The 26435-nt window shown below is 44.0% G+C and overlaps 1 protein-coding gene across 1 annotated transcript in view; it reads right to left on the bottom strand.

Annotated features, from left to right (window-relative positions):
- Positions 1–26203, bottom strand: part of LOC141270853 (uncharacterized) — a 42181-nt gene extending 15978 nt beyond the window's left edge. The window contains exons 1-6 of the mRNA XM_073680951.1: positions 26049–26203; positions 10328–10463; positions 10021–10200; positions 9815–9938; positions 9634–9731; positions 9345–9435 (exon numbers count right to left, since the gene is read on the bottom strand). Of these exons, the coding sequence (XP_073537052.1) occupies positions 9345–9435; positions 9634–9731; positions 9815–9938; positions 10021–10200; positions 10328–10463; positions 26049–26176 (757 nt within the window). The 5' untranslated portion in view covers positions 26177–26203. The remainder of the gene's footprint in view (positions 1–9344; positions 9436–9633; positions 9732–9814; positions 9939–10020; positions 10201–10327; positions 10464–26048) is intronic.
- Between the last annotated feature and the right edge of the window lie 232 nt (positions 26204–26435).

Raw genomic sequence — 26435 nt, 5'->3', positions numbered from 1 at the left:
ATACCCAATATGTGGATGAAAACTACTGTTTGGGCTCACAGCAGGACTTGTAAGGGAAGAAGCATCAAAATTTGCTGGAATAATTAGCGGATGCCATGTCGCGTTTGGAGAGCCATTTCACTTTTCCAGAGCCTCTGTGCTTCCAGTACCGTGGAAGCTCCAATATTTCCATTGACAGATGACGGACCTGAGTGAGGGCTTTTTTGTGGATTGATTTGAATCTTTTATTAGGAACATTTTACATAACATTTGGGATCACATTTATCCTACATTCTACACTGAGCACTTACATCGGGGTTTCCATATAAATCTCTGAGTGACGGGATTCAGATGAAACCCCCAAGGGATCCATTAACTATAATGAGGCAGCAGAGTTACTCTGGACTCCGTCTGGCGTCTGTTCAGCGTCATCCCTTCTTTTCAGAAGTGCACAAAACTGTGGCCGTCCATACTTTTATGCACGCCTAAATAGACAGGACACTGCCGGATCATAAGCTAGACTGCATTCACAGTGCCTTCATCTGCCTCATTACATTGAGTCTTCCGCCGAGAGTTCTGTCTGTATCACATATTTCAGAGATTTACATGGAAACCCTGGTGTAAGCGCTCAGCACAGGATAAATGTGAGCCAAGCTTTACTGCAATCTTTGAGAGGCAGAATGAACAAATCAGCAGCAGATGAAGAATTGTTTTTATTTATTTTTTACACCGTTCATCGTGCAGCATGAGTGACTAGGCGACATTATTCTTCGGGGCGGTGCAATAACAGCAATACCATATTTATATAGTTTTTTTAAGTTTGGCTTTTGTCACACACTAAAAGATGAAAAGATGATTTTTTTGCAAAAATTAGTATCGCCATATTTTGAAAGCTATAATTTTTCCATATTTCTGCCGACAGTCATGCAATAGCTTATTTTTTGCGGAACGAGTTGATTCTTTTATTGGTAACATTTTTGGGCACATAACATTTTTTGATCACTTTCTATTGCAATTTTTGGGAGGCAGAATCAATAAAAAACAGAAATTCAGGAATTGTTTTTTTTTTTAATGTTGTTCCGCATGTGGTAAAATTGATAAGGCAGGATTATTCTTCGGGTCAGTACGATTACAGCGATACCACATTTATTTCTTGTTTTTTTATGTTTTGGCGCTTTTACACAATAAAAACTATTTTATAAAAAAAATATTTTTGCATCACTTTATTTTAAGAGAGCTATAACTTTTTTTATGTTTCCACTGAAGGAGCTGTCTGGCAGCTTGTTTTTTGCAGGACAAGATGACGTTTTCAGAGATACCATATTTATTTACATTTCTATTTTTGATCACTGTGAAGAAACGGCACCAGGGGGGCCCCTCAGAATCCCGCTGTCACCGCTTCTTCTGGTGGATCCACACCCCGCCATCCGCCTGACGTCACACTACGCCAGATGGAGCACATGATACGGATCTACCCTTTGCACCGTGACGTTCCGCACCCCCCTCAGGGACGCGTAAGGTCAGATCGGCACAGTTCTACACCGTCACCTCCTGTCCATGCGGGTACAGAGAGGCACCAGGGAGTGGGACAAGGTGGTCCACTCAGACGCTGATGTGGCCCCACACCCTCCCACACTCTTGACAGGCTGAGAGACTCTTTCACTACTCCAGTGAAGTAGAGCCTTGTAGGCCTGGATAGAGCTGCCACCAGTTTCTATTTGATATAACAGACTTATATTGAGCTAGAAACCAGCCCGGTAGTGCATTCGTTGGACCAAACAACAGACGTAAGGGTCGTGGTTCGAGATAAAAGAACAGCCCAAGATTAAAAGTATATATTTAATCGCCATAAGGGCTCACTAAACAATCTACTATATACATCAGGCTTTATATATACAGTGGGCAGAGTTACAAATACAAAAGCATGGTACATCAAGCATAACAGATCTTAAAGTCAATTACCGGTTAGATGGAAAGCATGCCTCGGGGATTGGGCGACCACATGGGGAAGAATGTGTGCCCTGCTTGGTTGCTGGACTTGTCCCTCAAGTCTGCATGTCACAAGCTTCCCCAGGGAAAAGACAATAGGCTTTTGCTACACAGACCTTCCAACTCTCTGGGAACTCCCACTACCTGCCCCCTGTTCATCCCAAGTCTCCGCCCCCTGTTCCTTCCTGGCTAAGAGACTCCCAGAACTAACATGGCCCATACCTCCTTACTGGATGGTCCCAGGGAACCGATTCTGGTGTCAATGGACCCGGCTGGGCCCCTGCTACGTGTGAGTACCAAACACAGCAGTTGTAGGAGGTTTCAAAAGGCTAAGACGTGTATCTCCTTGTCCCTACATGCTAGAGTGGGCTAGGATGCAGTCTGGCGTTCACTATCTTCCCCTGAGCTAGAAAATCCATTTTGTGAAGAGCTGGGACATATAGTTCTTCCACAGCTCGGTATTGAAGTATAGTACCTTACACAACATAGCACATGTTGAGAACAAAGAGAGGATCTCGGCAGGAAGCCTGCCTGTAGCTCAGCTCACAGCTGCCAGGGGAGGGGGATTTCTCACCCCTCTTTGCTGGCTACAAAGGAATTCAAGAGAGTCGGATTACACTATGCCTGGAGACCTGACAACCAGGGCACATGTGATTATTCTAGAATATTCTTCATAATCACATTTTATTCCACTTTTTGTTTGGCAGTATGATGATAAAACATCATTTTTTGGCTTGTTTTTATTTTTTAATTTTTTACGGTGTTCAATAAAGGGGTTAACTGGCGGGAAGTTTTATAGGTCGGGTCATTCCAGACGCAGCAATACCAATTATGTGTACTTTATTTGTTTATTTTTTTATCGTAAAAATATTTATGTACAAAATATATATATTTTATTATTTTGTGATTTTTTTTTTGATATTTTTAAAATTTTTTTACTTTGTTCCACTATGAAACTTTCACTTTTTGCAGTCTGATCGCTTATAAAGAATAGCAATGCAATAGCTTTGCTATGCTTTACAAACTGTCAGCGCTGCACTGGCAGACAAACTTGCTCTGAGCATGGTGTGATAAGTTTGCTAGCTCTGATGACCCGGATGTCGTCATGATGACATCGGTTCAGCATGGCGCGGGGGGCGCCGATTGGAGGGCAGAGGGGGCTCCCTCCTAAATGCTGGGATGGATATCAATAGCAGCTGTGAGAGGCTAAAGTAGCAGGAGCGGTGCACTGAGTGCCGGGTGTCAGCTGTCAGATCAGTTATTAACTAAGTGCAATAAGGCAAATGATCCCTAACTCAAGATTCTCTATTAATATATAACGTTTATTTACCAATAACAATAAAAGAAAAATTGTGCAATTTTTAAATGACAGTGAATGTGTGGTCTTTATATAGTCTTGATGTAAAGCGTTCTAATTTATTGATTTGTCACCAGTGAGAGAAACTATATTGTCTTTTCCAACTTATCGTCTATATTCATTGATAATGAACACATCCATTAGAGGACGTCTCCTACTAGTCTGTTGTCTCACTGCCAAAATGTATGATTTTTTTAAAGTATGATTGTTTTGCACATTCTGCACTTTAATATTATATTTTATATTGGAGTTCTTGTGCATGCACTATTCACTTTATGTATTATATCTCATACATCACGTTGCACTTTTTTTTTTATCATGTTTAACCATTGCACTATGCACTTTACGAACTGATCTAATGAACACCCACCTATGCATTTCTTGAATTTTTCTTTCATATATTTTGCACATTTAAGTGTCCCTAATCTTATAATTGCACCATAATGTCTATTCTTCAGGCAGTTATGTACTTGATGAATTCTTCTCAAATGCATTCAGTTTATTTGTATCATTCGCTCACTCTTTTGACATATTTGGGCTGGATTCCCTGGCTACGTGTCCTGCTTTGCCTCTCTCCTCCCGCATTGTGTTTACACGTGTGGACGGGCGAGGGGTGACATGGGTTTATCCCCTCCTACCTGGATGGGTTGCCATGGTCTGCGTGTCCCTGTCTTTCCTCTCCCCACCCACATTCGGATCTAGTGCGTGGGTGGTATTAGGTGGCTTGGGTCACAGGTCCTTTGTTCTGTGCCAGCTGGGCTTCTGTGGTTAGGCGTCCCAGCTTTGCCTCTCCCCGCCCGCACTGTGGTCACGTGTGTGGGAGGGCGGAGGTGACAGATCGCCATGGCAACGCATCCCTACCTTGTCTCTCCCCGTCCACATCAAAATTTCTTCCAGTGTGGGTTGGCGGAGGTGACGTGGGACGCCGACCCTGGTTGTTCCAGCGTGGGATACAGGCAACGTGAACATCTCAAACACCTGTCATTGGTAAGCCATGATATATAAACCTTCTCCTGACACCTTTGCATCACCCCTCAGAGGAAGCTGCACGTGAAACGCGCATCAGGGGTGTCCCATTGGCAGTCACACAGGTCACCTTATATCTTCATATTTTAGGTATACTCTGGGCCTTTTCTTTACTTGGATTCATCCATATAACATATTTCAGGCAGACATTCAACTCTTTTTACCTAAGTTCCTGTGTCACCATATTTGTGTGTTGTTAAGGACACACTGATTCCTTGCTTTATTTTATTTGACTCGCTCAGGTCAGTCGTATATCATGGTTTGGTTTAGTGCATAAGGAAATCTCCTTTGTTAGGATTTATTGCCACCATTGTATTCATTCATTTATTTATAAGCATGAATATGTAGACCATGCATAGTGTTTTTTTGGGAATCATTGTCTATGACTATGATTGCAGCATTTTTTCCTTCATGATGCTGTTGGTGTCCAACATTCTTCCTGAGTGACATTGCCTATGTCTAATACTCTCTTTTTACCAGTAATGTATTGTGTTAGTTGTGTTAATAAACAGTCTTATGTTTGGCTTATACTCCTGTGTATTTATTATGATTTTGTAATCTTCTAATCCCAGGGAGTAGGTGGCTCCTCCAGGTTGTAAGTTCTATAGAAAAGGGCTTTTAATGCACAAAGTCATTCAAACAGTTTTGGGTGGAGGAGAACGTTGTGGTCTAGAAGAAAAATGGTAATCACACGATTGTGATAAGGCCGGACTACACCATTGATAAAGCAGCCACAGCCGGTGACTGAGAAGAATCTGTAAATGTTTTGGATTTTCAGATGATTATGAATTTCAGAAATACCTTATGACAGTTTTTCATTAATACTTTTTATGTTTTTGTCTGATATTTGTAGTTTTTATTTTTTTGTCTTTATGCTGTAGTACACACTGATGACGGTCTTGAGGACCGAAACAATTGTACCTGTGTTGGACTGCAATTAAATACTTTAAAATTATGCCTGTTTGATTGCCAAGTTTCATTTGCCTTTTGTATGGTTTTAGACCCTACTTGCGCACCTATTCCAGCAGTGCTGCAGTTTTCTACACTATTATCTACTCCAGTATGTAAGCACGCTGAAGTGTCATGTCCTCTTCCACGTTCTCGTATAACGTTGAGGAAACATCAAATATCATTGCACAATATAACCTATTGTGTGATTTCTTAAAAGTCCCCCCGAAGGAGATGTGAGGATGGAACTTATAGCGAGAATTTCGCCACCTCACCAGCATCGAGTTGCATTGTGCCACATTGTTGGAATACTTGAGAGTACAAAGGATCCCAAGGGCATTGAGGGTCCCAATTTGTCCAACCCTGTTTAGCGATCAGTCTGAGTACTGCATAAAATTTGAACATATACTTAATAAATGTTCTTTTGATATTATTACCCTAACAAATGACTACTTACAGAAGGCTATTGTATCTACCAAGGAACAGGTAAAAAATATTGAAACTCAGCTTGCTGCTACTATCTCTACACAAGAACTCATCACTCTACAAAACAAGATGAGCATCAACGAGATACGGAGAGCAAAAAAAGGAATAAGTTTGCGAGATAATGAAGATTATGAGCAAGACTGGGTCTATAGATGGCAAGACAGATACACCTCAAGAAATTATCCTCCCAGATTTGCCAAATCCACTACAGATCCTTCTACCTCCGGTTCGGACACAGGCAGGAGGGACCTTTTCACCACTTCTGCTCGTTTTTTTTAGATCAAGGAAAAAGATATTCTCAACACAGAAGAACAGAAGAGGTGGCCAACACAAGGGAAAACACTGACTTCATCTGAGTGACCCGCTCCCAGGGACACAGCACCCTTGGTGGTAAATATCTCCTCTAGGACTTTGAGTATTGCACAACTTTCTGTACCACAGAAGGGGTTATCTTTTTGTCCCACTAACAAGTACAAAATGTTCAATCTTGATATGGAGTTACAGCGATTTTGTCGCTCACTACGCCTTAGGACACACTTTACCAATGACACACCAGGCAATACCTTGTCTATTCCCTCTACCCTCTCTGATGATAATACCTCCATCACGGCGCCAGTCTCGTCCTACACCCCAAAAGTGCATACAGACCCCCACATGACTCACATGCGCTTGAGACCTTCATTGGTTTCGTGGATAGTGCCTTTACAGACTTACATTCCAAGGTAGACAAAGGGCTGCTTCATTACCAGTCCAATCTTTCTCCCCTTGACCTTCAGGCCCTCAGAAGCCTTCAGGAAGAGAGTAATCTTATCATCAAACTGGCATACAAAGGGGACACCATAGTAGTGATGAATAAAGGGGATTATCTCCTGGAAGTCAATAGACAACTTAACTCCACATACCATAGACTACCCCATGACCCAACACACCAAGTCAGGACAGCAATAGCATCTGTGTTGGAACATTTTCTCACCAGAGGAGTGATTGATAGTAAGACAAGTGATTTTCTCACTAAGCAACATCCTATCACACCTGTCTTTTATGTACTCCCCAAAATTCACAAAAGCCTTGACCATCCCCCCGGTCATCCTATAGTAACCTCGACAGACTTGCTTCTTTAACCTTTATCAATTTTCATAGAGAAAATATTGATACCATTGATTAAAAAAGTCCCTCCTTTTTACTAGATACAGGAGCTTTTCTCAGTTTTATCACCGACCTAAAATGTGTCCCCCCTGAATCCGTCTAGGTTTCTTTTAAAGTCAACAGACTCTATGTTTGCATTCCACATTCCGAAGGTGTACGTGCTGTACAGTCTGTTGCTTGAGTCACAGACATATGCCCTTATCATTGAACTTTGAATTGAACTCCTGATGTTAGTTCTTACCAAAAATAATTTCTTGTTCCAAGATACTTTCTTCCTACACACTAAAGGGACAGTGATGGGCTCTAACGTGGCCCCCGCTTATGCAAACTGTTATATGGCCACCTTTGAGGCCCAAGTAGTTTACTCCAATCCATTCTTTCGTAATCACTCCATCGCATGGAAACATTACATCAATGACATTTTTTGCATATGGGGGTGCCCACAGGAATCTCTAAATGAGTTCTATGACCTCCTGAATTCCAGACCTGGGCTTTACCATGACTCACAGTTCTCATCAAATCAGTTTCCTGGATACCATAGTCCTCAAGGACCAACAAGGATTACTAACCACTGACTTTTACACAAAACCTACCGATCTAACTGGTCTCTTACACTTTAAGAATAATCACGCTTTACAAATGAAACAGTCAATTCCAAATCCCAGCTCCAGCGGGTAAATAGGATAGTGGCAATGATCAATTACGCTCAGAGAGGCTACAGGATATGTGCCACAAATTTGAGAAAAGGGGCTATTCCCCCGAAATCCTACACCAACATAACACATATTCAGCCCACACCAGTCCTAAACCCATGAACCGGAGTCTGGTTGTCCACACTTACCATCCGTTCCCATACATCTTGCACAAAACCATCCGGAGGCATTGGAACATTCTACAATCCGCTTATCCCCACATCCCAGAGTTCCAACAACCATTTTTTCCGCGTTTCAAACGGGCACCCAGTCTCAAGGATTCACTACTTCGTGCTGACGTGGGCCCCACACATACAGGGGTCAAACAACGTTTTTTACTAATCCCTAAGAGGGGGACCTTCCCCTGCTTGCAGTGCCACCAATGCAACAACGTCCTACATGGGAACACCATTTACCATCCCCATACCAGTAAACAATACCAGATTAAAGGGTATTTTACGTGTTACACCAACTTCGCAGTATACCTCATTAAATTCCCTTGTGGTCTGGCATACATTGGTGAGACAACACAACCACAAGCATAAGTCCACAATTAGATGTAAGAATCTGCTACTACTCTTGCTACAACATTTCATTATATTAGGCCATAACCAATCTCAACTCAAGTTCCAGGTCATTGAACAGGTGCTTCCCACTATTCGCAGAGGTGACCGTGTACGCCTACCGAAGGGAGGCCTTTTGGATCCATGAACTTCAAGCCCTTACCCCCAGGGGGCTCAATATGGATTATGATTTGTCAGTCCTGTGATAATTTTAGGGAGAACTGCATAAGATGTACCACATTGTTGTTGTTAACCTTGAGTTTTTTCACTGTTGGAGTGTACATATATGTGTTTTGAGACACAGTATTTGCATGTCATTTAAGAGAGATTAATTTTCTTTCATTATCATGGTACTAATTTTGTATTCTTTATTCACTGATCATCATCCTCCACGGCCCACAGGCTGCTCTACTTACACCTGTTCACCTCCTGTCACATTTCCAGGCTTATTATTCTTTCCTCCACTTCTTGGAACGTTGCACCAGCGGTTCACCCTGATTGGTCTCCTGGGACATTAGTTCCCGCCCTCTGACCACATATACTAGGCTTTCTCCTCCCTTGACATGGCAACCTTAGGAACCAGCGGCGGATGCCACGTTCCACGCCTGTCACACTTCCTACACTCACTACTGGGTATGTTTCTACATATAATTGCTGGTCCCTATTGGATAACCCCTATGGGGCTGATGTTCTTATGGCTGTTTGACTCCCTAGATCCTGTCTTTCCACTGAGACACTGTGTCCTTCCTGCTTTTACCTTTAACTATATTCCTAGCAGTCTGGTAGGTCACACTTATTATACAGTCATTATGTGTACTCTATTGCAATGTTTTGGATTTTCAGATGATTATGAATTTCAGAAATACGACAGTTTGTTTCTAGTACTTTTTATGCTTTTGTCTGATATATGTAGTTTTTACTTTTTTTGTTTTTATGCTGCAGTACACACTGATGAAGGTCTTGAAGACCAAACCAATTGTACCTGTGTTGAACTGCAATTAAATACTTTATAATTATGCCTGTTTGAGTGCCAAGTTTCATTTGATATTGAATGGCTTTGGGCCCTACTTACGCACCTATTCCACCAGTGTTGCAGTTTTCTACACTATTATCTGAGAAGAATCTGTGACTTCTCTGCATTTAGTGGTTGCTACTCACTTTGGCGGTTATCTGTAGGAATCTCCTCTTTACACCGCTCATCATCCCTCACATATGTCTCTGTAGTATTAATATGGGTCAGATCTTCACCCTGAAACAAATATCGTAAAAGTCACAGACAGCTGGAGAAGTCCCATCTATGATCAGCTCTAATCCTGCCATCTCCACCGTTCTCATTACCAAAGTATAAAACATATAATACTGGTGGATAAAACAAGACTGAACACAAGACCTTCACAGCCGTCTACACATCATAGGGGAGATCTCATGACATCTTCTCTCCATCTACCTGATGATCCTGAGGAACATTAGGATCTTCTGGTTTACAGTCTTGTGGAAGAAGAGGATGGGGACATCTCTCTGGTGTTGTCCTCTTACTGGATAGATCTGGAGGAAACACATACAGGGACTGAATTCATTCTTTACATACAGATAATTATAGGCTGTGTGTATTTAGTCCTGTCTATTACCTGGTGATGTGAGGGGCTGGGGAACCTCCATCATGACGTTCTTGTACAGATCTTTGTGTCCTTCTAAATACTTCCACTCCTCCATGGAGAAATAGACAGCGACATCCCGACACCTTATAGGAACCTGACACATACAATGGTAGAGTCATCCCCCGATCCCTTCATAGCATTACTGTATAATGTCCCAGCATTCCCAGCAGTGTCACCTCTCCAGTCAGCAGCTCAATCATCTTGTAGGTGAGTTCTAGGATCTTCTGGTCATTGATGTCCTCATGTATCAGGGGGTGAGGTGGAGGCCCTGTGATTGGGCTCAGGGGTCTTCCCCATCCCTCAGACACAGGGTCCTGACAGCGTTCACTAGAGGTCCTCTTCACTACTGTGTAATCCTGGTTATGGAGAGACACATTAATAAATATGACTACAGACATTTCCAGAGTCCTCACCTCTCCAGTTCTGACCATCTGTTATTCCCAGACAACAATGGTGTAATGTGATATCATCAGAATCTCTCACCTCTCCAGTAAGCCGGAAGAGGATCTCTAGGGTGAGGTGTAATATCCTCTCCGCCATCTTGTCCCTGTCCATATCCATGCTTAATGAATGAATCAGAAAAATTTTCTTATTTAGGGGGATCCGATATTGTAGAGACCTGAATAGGAAAATGAGACGATGTAAATTCATAAAAATCTTGTGTAATAATACAATCACTAGAGATAATAAGGGAAACATATGAGATTTATTATTTTACAGTATTTAGTTTTCTTCTTTACATCTACTAATAAAACCTATATATTTTAGGCCACAGACAACAAGCAGTTTCTTCCTCAGAGTCTGCAGATGAATACGTTTCTCATAGACTCATCTTCCTTATTGCTAATTCTCGTCTCATTTACCGACACTGGAATCGGCATTAGTAATACTGCAGGAGATATTCATTACACGTGACATGAGAAATAACTACTTCATGAGGAGGACGACATCTTCATCTTCTACTATGGCTCCAGAAACATATTTGGCCAGAGTCCTGTCACCCACTACATCCCCACCAGCCGTCTATATGAATGTTTCCCGTCTTCCCCAGACTGTAATCTTCTATCATGTTAGATCTCAGGTCTGATTCACACACAGAAGTTTGAGACATTATAAAAGCTTGTTTGTAAGAACACCAAGACAGGAGGTATTTGATGCCAAATTCTCCATATACAATGTATATTTTTCTCTGGATATGATAGGATTTTTTTTAGCATTTTCATGTAGGTTTCCAAATATTACATGAAAAACACCCCCAAAAAATACAATTGGGAATGGAGATACTGTGGGAACATTATACAGAGTGTGAGTGGATGGCGGTACTAGGGGAACAGTATTCTGTGTGTGGGGGCCAAGAAAGGGGCACTGTACTATGGGAGCAATACATGATTCCTTCACAAAAACACCCTAAATATAACATTTTTAAAACCATCCCACAATTTGTGAATCTTCAGGGTAAATCGCTATATAACCATTTGATTAGAGCTGATACTATTACGCTAAAGTATCTAAACAGACTTTCTTTCAGATCCATAAAGGGGCACTTTTCCATGTTTGTCATGCCAGAACTGTTGGAGGATTATTACAGGTGACAGTTTTCCCACCAATTAGAAGGGACACCTGTGGATATTGGTGTTTTTTTTTACCAGCTACAGTTCTGATGTGATTTACTCGGTAAAGTTCCCTTGTGGTAAAGTGGACAAACGTCATGATCAATGAAATCAGCCTGAAGGAACATCGCTCCTCTATTCAGCTCTATGAACCTAGGATGAAATCCACTGCGGCCCCTGCAAGAAAAAGAATGAAGAAGAGCAGAAGTTTGGTGAGACCACCGTGGCCAGACATTTCTCGGAGATAGTGATAAAAGTTCTGATCTCCGATGGTCGGTGGTAGAAGAGACGACCGCAGCGGATTCACAATCACAACGCAGTAAACTTCTACAGAGACGTGTTCTGGATTTACTCCCTGGAATCACTTTTGCCCAAAGGGTTAAATGACATCTGTAACTTCCATGTCCTTCTATGAAGCTTCTTCTCTGAACTTTATTCCTCTGTTCTCTGCAGTATTTATATTACTCTCCAGAATCAGAAATGTATTAAGTCCTATAGAAACTGCTGAGAAATAATCATCTAATTCTGTGTTCCCAGGATTATTCTTGTGGGAATTGGCTGCGATATCCCCTGAGTAATATATTTCTAGTATTAACCCCTTTACGTCCTTGCCCGTAATAGTACGTAGCTGCGCCCTGGGCTTTATAGACCAGCTATGTACTATTACGCGTGTGGCGATGGAGCCCGCACACAAGCAGTGCGGGGCGATCGCCGCCGGGTGTCAGCTGATGGTCACAGCTGACAGCCGGTGCTATGTGCCAGCTCCCACAATGCTGCGATTGAAGTTGATTGCAGCATTGCGGAACTAAGCATCGGTACTCACCTCCTCTCCCGGCGTCCCGTGGCATCTGAGTCTGGTCTCGGATGTCGTCATGACAACATCCGGGTCAACAGGAGGCAGGAAGTTACTTTGGTCATGCGCAGTGCATGACCAAAGTAACCTCCCTGGGTGCAGCGCTGACAGGCTGCATAGCATAGGGAGCTGCTGCTGCTCTCTGTGCTATACAGCCGATCAGGCTGCAAAAAGTGAAAGTCCCATAATAGGACAATGTAAAAGAAAAAAAATTGTAAAAATATAAAAAAAAAAAAGATGAAAAAAATAATACCCAAAAAATAAAAATATAATATACCCATCAATAAATATTATTATGAAAAAAACAAAACAATAAAAAGTAAACTTATTTAGTATCGCCGCGTCCGGAACGAACTGACCTATAAAACTGTCTCACTAGTTAACCCCTTTAGTGAACACTGTAAAAAAAAATAAAAAAAAGAAGCAAAAAATGATGCTTTATCATCATAAAACCAAACAAAAAATGGAATAAAACGCGAGCAAACAAACGAATGTAAATAAAAATGGTACCGCTGAAAACTTCATCTTGTCCTGCAAAAAACAAGCCGCCATACAGCTCCATCAGCCGAAAAAATAAAAAAAGTTAGAGCTCTCAGAATAAAGCGATACAAAAAAATTCTTTTTTTTTATAAAATAGTTTTTATTGTGTAAAAGCGCCAAAACATAAAAAAACTATATAAATGTGGTACCGCTGTAAATGTACTGACCCGAAGAATAAAGCTGCATTATCAATTTCACCATACGCGGAACGGCATAAAAAAAAAAAACAATTCCTGAATTGTTGGTTTTTGTTTATTCTGCCTCCCAAAAATCAGAATAGAAAGTGATCAAAAAATGTCACATGCCTGAAAATGGCACCAATAAAAACATCAACTCGTTCCGCAAAAAACAAGCCGTCACATGACTCTGTCGGCCGAAATATGGAAAAATTATAGCTCTCAAAATATGGCGATGCAAAAAATAGTCTTTGCAAAAAAATGCGTCTTTAGTGTGTGACAGCTGTCAATCATAAAAACCCGATAAGAATAAAGTCGTCTAATCACTTATACCGCACGAGGAACGGCGTAAAAAATAAACTCTAGGGTTAGGGTTGTGCTAGGGTTGGGATTTTTTCATAAGTAAAAAAAAATAAAAATAAAAATGATGACGATATGGTGACTAGTGTTGAGTGCCGGGTGCTTGGGTATGCACTGAGTATCGCGGGTGCTTGAATAACATGCTTGAGTTTCCGCCCCATATGCTTAGCGGCCAAAAAAAACTCGCGGGGATTGCCTGCCATGCATGAGCGAACCCCGCGTGTTTTTTTTGGGTGTCAAATAACCGTGAAACATGCGGGGCGGGGACTCAAGCATGTTACTGCACACCTGAGTACCTGGTGCAAACTCAAGTAGCGAGCACTTGCGCTCAAGACTAGTGTTGAGCCACCCCCGTAGTGTTCGAGTTCGGTTCGGTTCGTCGAACACCCGTGTGTTCGCCGAACTGTTCGTCGAACTGTTCGTCGAACACCTTCGAACACCGTTAAAACCAATGGCAGGCAAACAAAAACACATAGAAACACATAGAAAACACCTTCAAAGGTGTCCAAAAGCTGACAAACTGCTCAGAAGACACAACTAACACATGGAAAAGTGACAAGTACATATAGTCATGCGAAAAGAAAAGAGGTGGAGGAGTAAAAGGAGGGGGAGACACAGATATAGGCATGTCATGCCCTTCTAAAATCCAAAAAGTGAGAAGCCGAGACGGCCAGTCCGCTCCTGCCCGTGCCACCTCCGTGTCGCCGGGTTTGTGCCAGAGCCGCGGTGAACCCTGACGGCCAGCCCCCCTCTCCCAATACTGGTGCCTGTCCGCTGGTGGGTCGAGAGAGCCCCCCTGTGGTGGAGGCAGCTCTAAGCTTTTTAATTTAAATTGTCCCTCTAATTTGAATGAATACACTTTAAATCCATTTACAAGGATCTATTGGAGGGCAAGTCTCATGCCAGCAGCCGCGTAATTCCAGCTCCAGTAGCGTCCACTAAAGCTGCTGCAGTTAAAAAGCTTTTATAAGGATCGAGCTCGGCTGTCCACCGCAAGGCATCCTAGTGCCAGTCCCAGCCCCTATGCCTTGGGGTGCCTCCTGATGCTCTTCACTAAGTATCCCGTGGTCCCGAAGCATTTCCTTTGAAAAAATTAAGTGTCCAAACTACAGGTGGTGTAGCTTGCTTAACAGCCGGGATAATCCGCTGACTAGCAGACACTGCTACTAGGCACAAAGTATTTCCTGGGCTAGATGCAGTTAAAAATTTGTAAGTAGATACTCTCGTTGGATGCTGAGAAAGCATTCCATAGAGTCTCCTGGCACGCCATATATGATTCTCTTAAAAAGCTTGGGGTAGGGGTCTAGGGGACCCTTTTATAGCCAAAATCACGGCCCTGTATCACAATACGTCACCTAGGCTGAAGATAAATGGAACTGTAGCACCGAGGGCTAGGTTGCTACAGACGTATTGCACCTCACCCAGAGGTGTGATATCTCACTCTCAGATAAGGATGGAGTGTGGATCAGGACCCGACACCTGCATGCATTACACCACATTGCCGTGGGGCAGGGCGACCAATATGCCCCTGAGATGGGCACGACAGTCCCTGTCCCTGGCTGGAGTGGGGGGAGGGAACACTGAGGAAGGGGAACCCTGCAGTGCAGGAGCAGGGAGGAAGCAGTTCCTGGGTGCATTGAGAAGGGAGTATAAAAGGTGGGCACCATCTTAGTTCAGTGCAGAGAAGTCTGAGCAGAAGTGGCAGGGAGCAGGGGCTCTGCATGAGCTCTGCTCCGGAGGCGGGCCTAGTAACAGAGGCCCAGGCCTGCAAGAGGGAGAAGGAAGGAAGAGGAGCGGAGAAGGCTCCAGGAACGAGGAATGAAGGGATCCCAGGGGTGCGGACGGGCGAGTCGCCACCGCACGCCCGAATCCACCTGCGTGGAGGGGTCAGGCCAAAGGGGGAGACCGGTCCCCGAACTAGTGGAGGCAGGAAACGACCCTCAGCTAGAAACCGGAGGCTCTGACATTTTATGTGGCGCAGCCCCTTGCTCCACCCGCTAGGAAGGCACCACATAGGGTCAGGGAAACTGGCGCCAAGTTTACCAAGAGGAGGCCCGAGGCAGCCGGACAGAAGTGTTGGTAAGAAAGGCCAGACAAAGGACACACAAAGGGGGTCCTGTGAAGCGCTCCAAAGTTATCTGGGAGTTGTCTGAGCCCCTCACCTGGTGAGCACAGTACGACGTGGGCAGCCGTTACCTGCAGACGTGGTCTGGATAATAAGAACTGTGAGTAAAGGCCCTGAACTGCATCACTGACTCCGTGTCGTTACTGCTGCTGCCCTGCACCATCACCCCCATCCTCCGCATACACTGCCCTGAGGCTATACTCCTTCCGTGGGGAGTTATGCTACGCTCTGCTGCACCCACAACACCAGCCTTAGCGGTCTGCCCTGTAGCGGCGGTTCACTCTGACCGCAATCCACGGGTGGCGTAGTCGGACATTTAAACATCAAAACCACATAAATAGTTCCGCCACTGGTTTGACCGCCCTGAGCCACGGAACCGGATCGCCGCCACGAAGACTACAACCACCAGCATCCACCAAAAAGGGTCCGGCTCCGGGTGTCCCAAGGCCCAGGGGGTGCGTCAGAACATTTTCATCACCTTTCACAATCACCAATGGGACAAGGCAGGGATGTCCTCTGTCCCCTCTCTTATACATCCTAGTGACGGAGCACCTGCTCTCATCAATTCGCCATAACCCCAATATTAGGTGGATTGAGGTGGGAGGCACCGAGTACAAGTGCTCTCTATTTGCTGATGATGTCCTAGTATATATCACTCAATCACATATATCCATCCCTGCTGTTATGGCTGAAATAGATCACTTTGTTACATGGTAAAATTTTAAAATCAATGCAGCGAAGTCTGAGGCCCTCGATGTCTCCCTCCCTAAATCCATATAGGATTCCATCCAGTCCAACTTTCCCTTTGCCTGGCCCTCACAGGGTATCAAATACTTAGGAATTCCTATTCATAGAGACCTCTCCCATCTATGTTATCTTAATTTTGGGCCCTTTATTGAACAATTCCATACAGACCACGGTTGGCAAGTTAGAACTGTAAGATTCACTACGTGAACCACTGGTGTTTTGTGGAAAAGCACATGTACACCGCGTTCCAAATTATTATGCAAAAAGTGTTTAGGAGTGATAAGGGAAGAATTTGTTTGTTTGTCAGTTAAACTCATTGATGGTGATGTGTGTCAGGGCTCTTTATATCACTGTAAGCAATTGCAGACACCTGTGCTAATTAGTTTGGCAGGTGTGTCCAATGAAAGGCAAGACTACTTAAGAAGGCTCTCTCACATTATTAAGCAGCCTACATTTTCTGCCAAAATGGGAAAGAAAAAGGATGTGTCGGCTGCTGAGAAGCAACAAATTGTGGAGTGTTTAGGTCAAGGCATGACTACAATCAACATTGTGCGATGATCAGGATGAAGTGTCTTGGCAATCAAGAAGTATGTAGCTGATTCACAGTACACACGTGTGCGTGCTGATAAGGGCAAATTGAGGACTCTTTCCTACAGGCAATTACGTCAGGTTGAAACAGCAGCGGCAAAAAAGCCTTGTCATAGCAGCAGACAAGTTTTTGAAGCTGCTTGTGCCTCCAACGTCCCCCGAACAACAAGATGCAGGGTCCTTCAGAGGTTTGCAGCTGTGCATATGCCATCCTGTCGACCTCCTCTATCCACTTCACACAAGCAGAAACGGCTCCAGTGGGCCAAACATTACATGAAGACTGATTTCAAAACTGTTTTGTTCACGGATGAGTGCCGTGCAGCGCTCGATGGTCCAGATGAATGGAGTGGAGGATGGCTGGTTGATGGACACCCCACGCAAACACGGCTACAGCGCCAACAAGGAGGAGGTGGAGTAATGTTTTGGGCTGGAATCATGGGGAGAAAGATTGTCGGCCCCTTTAGGATCCCTGAAGGCGCTAAAGATGAACTCCATAATGTATGTGGATTTTCTCAAACAGCACTTCCTGCCATGGTTCAAGAAGAAGAACTGTGTATTTCACAGCAAGATCATTTTTCTGCATGATAATGCACCATCTCATGCTGCACATAAAACATCTGCATCTCTGGCTGATATGGGCATAAAAGGGGACAAACTTATGGTGTGACCCCCATGCTCCCCTGACCTCTACCCCATTCAGAACCTTTGGAGCATCATTAAAAGGAGTGTCTATGATGGCGGGAGGCAGTTCACATCTAAGCAACAGCTCTGGGAGGGTATTCTGTCCTCATGCAAAACAATTGAAGCAGAAACCATCCAAAACCTGACAAATTCAATGGACGAGAGAGTTCAGAAGCTCCTTTCGAACAAGGGGTCCTATGTGAAAATGTAACATCACCTAGAATAAAGTTTTGAGTTGAAAACTGTTTGATTTCAGTTTCTAACAACCTGCTAATGCTTATAATTTCAAAAATGACCATTTTTTTGGTCTTTATTAAAATGAAAAGGTTGATCGAAAAGTTTGGGGGATCTAAGAGTGTGGCAACCCAGTAGTCATGATTACTTCGAATTCTGACAATATGAGGGTCATGCTGCAGGTAGTGCAGCAAGAAGGCACTTATGTGTCTTGCGCATCTCGGAGCCCCAAAATTATTTTCCGGGCTAGATGCAGCTAAAAATTATTTTTAATTTTAAATCTGGTGAAGCTTATTATAGATGGCCTAATAGGATCAGTGCTGCACACTGCTACAAAGCCCAAATTATTTTCCAGTCAAGATACAGATAAACATGATTAGTAATTTGAAAGCTTAAAACGGTTGGTAGGGTGATTTTAACCAATCATCAAGCTTTTACTCTCCCCAGGATGACACAGGGGTAGAAAAGTCGTTTCGGATCCATGATTTGTTCATCTTTATGAACGTGAGTCTGTCTACATTATCAGTGGAGAGCCGCGTGCGCTTATCTGTCAGCACACCACCAGCAGCGCTGAACACACATTCAGACAGAACGCTGGCTGCGGGGCATGACAAGATCTCCAAGGCGTAAGTGGCTAGCTCCGGCCATTTATCCAGATTGGAAGCCCAAAAAGAGCAAGGGTCCAGTGACACAGTCGTGGCTTCAATGTTTACTTGGAGATACTCCTGTACCATCGTCTCTAGGCGTTGACTATGTGTCAGACTTCTTGTCTCCTGTGGCCTTGCAAAGGATGGGCTAAAAAAGTGGTGAAATGATTCCGCAAAATTGATGTTACCAGCAGATACTGTGGTTCTGTTACGGTTTGAGTGCTGAACACTTGACGGTCCCACGGTTGGCAAGTTGGAACTGTGAGATTCACTACGTGCACCACTGGTATTTTGTGGAAAAGCACATGTAAGATTCTGCAACAGTCTCTGCTGATACTCCTGCATGCGTGCATCCCTTTCTATGGCAGGAATAATTTCTGCAAATTTACTTTTGTACCGGGGATCTAACAGTGTGGCAACCCAGTAGTTAGGATTATTTCTAATTCTCACAATTCGAGGGTCATGTTGCAGGTAGTGCAGCAAGAAGGCACTCATGTGTGTTGCGCATCCAGGAGCACCAAGTCCCTGTTGTGTTGGTGGCGAGGTAACAATCATGCTTCCTTCCTCTGTCCTCTCCCCCCAACCTCGCACAACAGAAATGTGATCAAGGTCTCCCTCATCTGATGAGTCTTCCATCAGTTCGTCCTCCACTTCTTCCTGGGCTCCTGCACCTTCCTCACTAGTTTGGCTGCTACCATGCGCCCTGGTAAAACCATCTCCCCCACCCTCACATGCCTGCCGCCTTGGTGCTGCCGACCGTCTGGACCTTGCAGATGTTAGCCCTTCCGCATACAACTCCTCCTCCTCTACTTCCTCCACCTCCTCTTGTGCCACCACCTGACTCCGAATTCTGTTTAACATGTGCTCCAGCATGTAAATCACCGGAATAGTCATGCTGATAATGGCATCGTCAGCACTAAACATCTTCGTCGCCATTTCAAAACTGTGCAGAAGGGTGCATAGGTTCCTGATCTGAGACCACTCCTCCAGCGTGATTTGCCCCACCTCTGAATCTCGTTGGCCCAGGCTATACGTCAGAACGTATTGCACCAGGGCTTGTCGGTGCTGCCACAGTCGCTGCAACATGTGCAGAGTTGAATTCCACCGGGTAGGCACATCGCATTTTAGCCGGTGAAGTGGCAGGCCCAACGACTTCTGTAGAGATGTAAGTCGCTGAGCTGCGGGATGCGAACGGCGGAAGTGAGCACACAGCGACCGTGCCCTCTGCAGAAGGCCATCTAGTCTGGGATAGTGGGCTAAAAATTGCTGGACAACCAGGTTCAACACGTGAGCCATACAAGGCACGTGTGTGACATTGCCCCGGCGAAGGGCCGCACCCAGGTTTGCAGCATTGTCGCACACGGCCTTCCCTGGTTTCAGGTCCAGTGGAGACAACCATTCATGAAATTGGTTCTCCAGAGCTGACCACAACTCCTCAGCTGTGTGACTCACATTTCCCAGACATTTCAATGTAAAAACGGCCTGATGACGTTGAGCCCTACTGCCAGCATAGTAAGGAGGTGTGCAGGATCCCTTCTGCGCAGTTAGAAAGCTTGTGGCATGACCAGACAGGCTTTGGGTGCAGGTGGAAGACCGAGAGGAGGTTGAGGAGGCAGAAGCAGTGGAGGAACTTTGACATAAAGAGGATTGACGCACAACTCGTGGGGACGGCAAGACTTGGACAGCAGCCCCTTGTCCTGCTGTCACCATAGTTACCCAGTGCCCAGTCAGCGACATGTAACGCCCCTGTCCATGCCTACTCGTCCAAGTGTCTGTGGTGAAATGCACCCTGTCACACACAGAGTTTCTCAAAGAAGCGGTGATGTTGTGTGCGACATGCTGGTGGAGCGCAGGCACACCTTTCTTTGAGAAGTAGTGCCGACTGGGCATCTGGTACTGGGGCACTGCGACGGACATAAGGTCTCGAAAATCCTCTGTGTCCACCAGGCGGAAAGGCAGCATTTCTGTAGCCAAGAGCTTGCAGATGGTGAAATTCAACCTCTTAGCTTTCTCATGGCTAGGAGGAAATGGTCTTTTACTTGTCCACATCTGAGGGACCGAGGGCTGGCTATTGTGCTTAGACGGGGTTGATAAGGGTGTCCCCGGCAAACTGCCGGTCTGTGAGGAAGATGCAGGCGGACATGTTAGGTTGCCTTGATCCAAAGGTGGTGCTATCGATGTCGGACAGCGCTCAACACCAGCTGGTGTTACCACCTCCAAAGAAAATGATGACCTGCCAATCACGCTGGCTGTTGCGGGTAAAGAGGTGGCAGGTCTGCGCCCCAAAACAGGTGTGACTGCTGTCCCCCCAGTCACAGAGGATGAAGAGGCCGCGGATGCACAAGATATGGCAGACGGTGGTTGGCCCGGCCGGCTAGGCCGCATTGTAGCACACTGAGCTTCCCACTGCAACTTATGCTTCATGTCCATGTGCCGGTTCATGCATGAAGTACTCAAACTATGTATTTTTTGGCCTCTACTTAGCTTTTGCTGACAAATGTTACAGATAACACGAGTTGGGTCATCTTTATCGATCTGAAAAAATGCCCAGGCTATGCAAGGCTTAGCACCCATGCGACCTGAAGAGCCACCACGACTTGTGGTCAGAGGCAGAGTTGTGTTTGAGGATGCAGTTGTTGACGTGCTTCCAGTACTACGTCTCTGTCCAGGAAGGCGCAACCTGACCTCGTCGTCACTAGCATCTTCCTCCACCTCCTCTGCTGACCTCATCTCTTGGCTGACTGTGGGCTGACAGTAAGTGGGATCTCCAACCTCATCATCATCACCCTGTGCGTTATCACACCCGTCGTCCTCAGAACCAACCTGTTCCTGCCCTGATAAAAAACTAAAGTTGTCGCTCCAATCAGGTATTTGAGTCTTATCATCGTCTTCCTCATTGTCTCCACCAACAGGAGTTACAGTTTGGGAATGAGGGTCTACATTATGGTCAGAACCTTCTGCGTCTGGTCCTGGATCCGACTCATAAAGATTCTGGGCATCAGTGCAGATCATTTCCTCGTCTGGATTCACAGAAGCGCTGGAGTCGACCTCTGATTCCCAGGCTATAGTATGAGTAAACAGCTCTGCAGACTCAACCATCTGTTCTACCTCATACTCAGACGGGCAGCTGGAGATTTGGGAGCTGTGAGGAAGCAAGTGCGATTTGGGTGACACCTTTGAGGACTGGAGTATTTGTGATGTTGAAGTTGATGTGGAGGAGAGCCCACTTAAAGGAGCACTTGATATCCGTTGAAGCACCTGCTGTTTTTGTGCCTCATCTGGAATTTGTAGCGATTGGCGTGGCCGTAAGAAAGGGATCTTATCACATTGTCCGCTAAAAGAAGTAGACATTTTAGTTTGGCTGGAAGATGGTCTTTCTTCTGCACCTACCCCACGGACACAACCTTTTTTCCCCTTCCCAACACGCCTATTCCCCTTTCCACCAGCAGCAGGCCTTTTTCCACTCATTTTGGTGGTTAACTAATTCACAACTCTGGAGTTGTTTGCACAAAAAAACAATGGATGGTAACCGAGCAGAGCTGAGTGGCCAAACTGTGGTATTAGGCCAAAACTATTGGCTGGGCTAGATGCAGAAAAAAATTATTTTTAATTTGCAACCTGATGGAGGTCAGTATAGATGGACTAATAGAACAAGTCCCACACGCTGCTAGAAGCCCAAATATTTTTTCAGAGATAAATGAAGAAAAAAATTATTTTTAATTTGCAACCTGATGGAGGTCAGTATAGATGGACTAATAGACCAAGTCCCACACACTGCTAGAAGCCCAAATATTTTTTCAGAGCTAGATGCAGAAAAAAATTATTTTTAATTTGCAACCTGATGGAGGTCAGTATAGATGGACTAATAGACCAAGTCCCACACACTGCTAGAAGCCCAAATATTTTTTCAGAGCTAGATGCAGAAAAAAATTATTTTTAATTTGCAACCTGATGGAGGTCAGTATAGATGGACTAATAGACCAAGTCCCACACGCTGCTAGAAGCCCAAATATTTTTTCAGAGATAAATGAAGAAAAAAATTATTTTTAATTTGCAACCTGATGGAGGTCAGTATAGATGGACTAATAGACCAAGTCCCACACACTGCTAGAAGCCCAAATATTTTTTCAGAGCTAGATGCAGAAAAAAATTATTTTTAATTTGCAACCTGATGGAGGTCAGTATAGATGGACTAATAGACCAAGTCCCACACACTGCTAGAAGCCCAAATATTTTTTCAGAGCTAGATGCAGAAAAAAATTATTTTTAATTTGCAACCTGATGGAGGTCAGTATAGATGGACTAATAGACCAAGTCCCACACACCGCTAGAAGCCCAAATATTTTTTCAGAGCTAGATGCAGAAAATTTTTTTATTCAATTTGCAACCTGATGGAGGTCAGTATAGATGGACTAATAGACCAAGTCCCACACACTGCTAGAAGCCCAAATATTTTTTCAGAGCTAGATGCAGAAATTTTTTTTATTCAATTTGCAACCTGATGGAGGTCAGTATAGATGGATTAATAGACCAAGTCCCACACACTGCTAGAAGCCCAAATATTTTTTCAGAGCTAGATGCAGAAAAAAATTATTTTTAATTTGCAACCTGATGGAGGTCAGTATAGATGGACTAATAGACCAAGTCCCACACACTGCTAGAAGCCCAAATATTTTTTCAGAGCTACATGCAGAAAAAAATTATTTTTAATTTGCAACCTGATGGAGGTCAGTATAGATGGACTAATAGAACAAGTCCCACACGCTGCTAGAAGCCCAAATATTTTTTCAGAGATAAATGAAGAAAAAAATTATTTTTAATTTGCAACCTGATGGAGGTCAGTATAGATGGACTAATAGACCAAGTCCCACACACTGCTAGAAGCCCAAATATTTTTTCAGAGCTAGATGCAGAAAAAAATTATTTTTAATTTGCAACCTGATGGAGGTCAGTATAGATGGACTAATAGACCAAGTCCCACACACTGCTAGAAGCCCAAATATTTTTTCAGAGCTAGATGCAGAAAAAAATTATTTTTAATTTGCAACCTGATGGAGGTCAGTATAGATGGACTAATAGACCAAGTCCCACACACTGCTAGAAGCCCAAATATTTTTTCAGAGCTAGATGCAGAAAAAAATTATTTTTAATTTGCAACCTGATGGAGGTCAGTATAGATGGACTAATAGACCAAGTCCCACACACTGCTAGAAGCCCAAATATTTTTTCAGAGCTAGATGCAGAAAAAAATTATTTTTAATTTGCAACCTGATGGAGGTCAGTATAGATGGACTAATAGACCAAGTCCCACACACCGCTAGAAGCCCAAATATTTTTTCAGAGCTAGATGCAGAAAAAAATTATATTCAGTTTGCAACCTGATGGAGGTCAGTATAGATGGACTAATAGAATGATGCTATGCCCAAAAGATTTTACTTCACTAGGTGCAGTAAAAAAATTGGTATTCTATACACAGGTGGTATATCTTGCAACACAGATAGGCTACTCCACTGACTAACACACTCTGCAATAGGCCAAAAAGGATTAGCTTTGCTAGATTCAGCCAAATGCTGTGAAAAAAACTTGCACAGCACTGGCACAGACCTGCCTGGCAAAAACTGATAGGAACTGATGTAACCTAGTCCTGAAAAGGACTCCAATTACAATTAGTCTTTACTCCCACAATCTATCTATTTAAGAGCACAGACCTGCCTGATAAAAGTCGTAGGAAATGCTGTAACCTAGTCCTTAAAAGGACTGCAATCACAACTCTTCCCTACTCCCAAGCTATCTGTAGATTTGTGCGAAAATTGGCTTGAAATTAACAAGGTATAGCGCACACAGCAACAGCGGTGCCGTCTAACACGCAGCTGCAGCAGTGAGAAAATGGTGGCGACGGGGAAAATGGCTTGGTCTTATAGGGCAAGGACATGTGACATACACTGCCAATCACACATGCCCTTGCTTGTGTGAAAAAAAGCACTTCGCTCCGTGTGTGCGCTGCTGATAGGCTGACAGATTGCACCTCCCCACTGCAAATGCGGGAAAGAGAAAAAAAAATGGAGATCTTCATTGTTCCTGCAGAGATCCATCCCCTGCCCCTCCCCCCGCCCCGCTGTACACTCAAACTGCGTATTAACATTAATTTTCATCATTACTGAGAAAAAATCCAGTTATGATTTTGGTGCACGAACAGTTATCGAACATAACCTCGAACAGCCGAATTTTTCTCAAATTGTTCGTGTTCGCCGACCGGCTCGAACACCGCCCAAAACAGCTCGAATTTGAGATTGGCGAACAGTTCGAGTAGAACAACGCTCATCTCTACTCAAGACTGATGACAGCTTATTCAATATGATGACCTAATGCTATCAAATTCTGTGTCGTACTTCTGGGTTCAAAATGTTCACTACACCCCTTGAAAAAATCCTGGAGGGGTGTAGTTTCCAAAATGGGGTCACTTGTGATGGGGTTTCCACTATTTAGGCACATCAGGGGCTCTCCAAATGCGACATGGCGTCCGCTCTCAATTCCAGCCAATTTTGCGTTCAAAAAGTCACACAGTGCTCCTTCCCTTCTGAACTCTGCCGTGCGCCCAAACACTGTATTTTCCCCACATATGGGGTATCGGCGTACTCAGGAGAAATTGCACAAAAGGTTTTGGGGTCCATTTTCTCCTCTTACCCTTGTGAAAATATAAAAATTAGGGCTAAAACATAATTTTTGTGGAAAAAGTTTGATTTTTTTATTTTCACAGCTCCATGTTATAAACTTCTGTGAAGCACCTGGGGGGTTCAAGGTGTTCACCACACATCTAGATAAGTTCCCTGAGGGGTCTAGTTTCCAAAATTGTGTCACTTCTGGGGGTTTCCACTGTTTAGGCACATCAGGGGCTCCCCAAATGCGACATGGCGTCCTCTAATTATTCACGCAAATTTTACATTCAAAAAGTCAAATGGCGTTCCTTCCCTTCCGAACCCTGCCGTGCGCCCAAGCAGTGGTTTTTCCCCACTATCTGCGTACTCAGGGGAAATTGCACAACAAATTTTGTCCATTTTTTCCTGTTACCCCTGCGAAAATAAAAAAAATTGGGCCTAAAGTAACATTTTTGTGAAATAAGTTAAATGTTCATTTTTTTCTTCCCCATTCCAAAAAATCCTGTGAAGCACGTGAATGTAAATGTAGTTTTGAGCACCTTGAGGGTTGCAGTTTTTAGAATGGTGTCACTTTTGGGTATTTTCTGTCATATAGACCCCTCAAAGTCACTTCAAATGTGATGTGGTCCCTAAAAAAATGGTTTTGTAAATTTTGTTGTAAAAATGAGAAATCGCTGGTCGACTTTTAACCCTTATAGCTCCCTAACAAAAAAAAATTTTGGATCCAAAACTGTGCTGATGTAAAGTAGACATGTGGGAAATGTTATTTATTAACTATTTTGTGTGACATATCTCTCTGATTTAAAGGAATAAAAATTCAAATTTTGAAAATTGCAAAATTCTCTAAATTTTCACCAAATTTCAATTTTTTTCACAAATAAACGCAAGTGATATCGAAGAAATTTTACCACAATCATGAAGTACAATATGTCCCGAAAAACAATCTCAGAATCAGGGGGATCCGTTGAAGCGTTTCAGAGTAATTACCTCAAAAAGAGACAGTGGTCAGAATTGTAAAAATTGGCCTGGTCATTAACGTGCAAACCACCCTCGGGGTGAATGCGCCAATAATGGGGAATCTCCACATACCTCCACCTGCAGAGCCGCCACCACATATATGGCTGCTCTGTGCGCACAGGACCTGTGATGAGGTCACAGGAGGGGAGGAGTCAGGGGTCACATGATCAGGGGCCTCAGTGGATGCAGGACTCTGCTGTGCTGGTTGTCATGGTGCTGGATGAGCTGAAGTTTATGTGTGGGGTCAGGAGGGGTTTACAGTGTGGATGTAGCAGAGCCGCGTGTGTACGAGGTGTACGGAGCGGAGCCGCGCGTGTACGAGGTGTACGGAGCAGAGCCGCGTGTGTACGAGGTGTA

This window comes from Phyllobates terribilis, unplaced genomic scaffold, assembly GCF_046119375.1.
Source record: "Phyllobates terribilis strain yellow unplaced genomic scaffold, ASM4611937v1 Scaffold_5__5_contigs__length_657084704, whole genome shotgun sequence".
NCBI lineage: Eukaryota > Metazoa > Chordata > Amphibia > Anura > Dendrobatidae > Phyllobates > Phyllobates terribilis.
The sequence above is the reverse complement of the archived record's forward strand: the minus strand, read 5'-3'. Positions and strand labels throughout refer to the sequence as shown.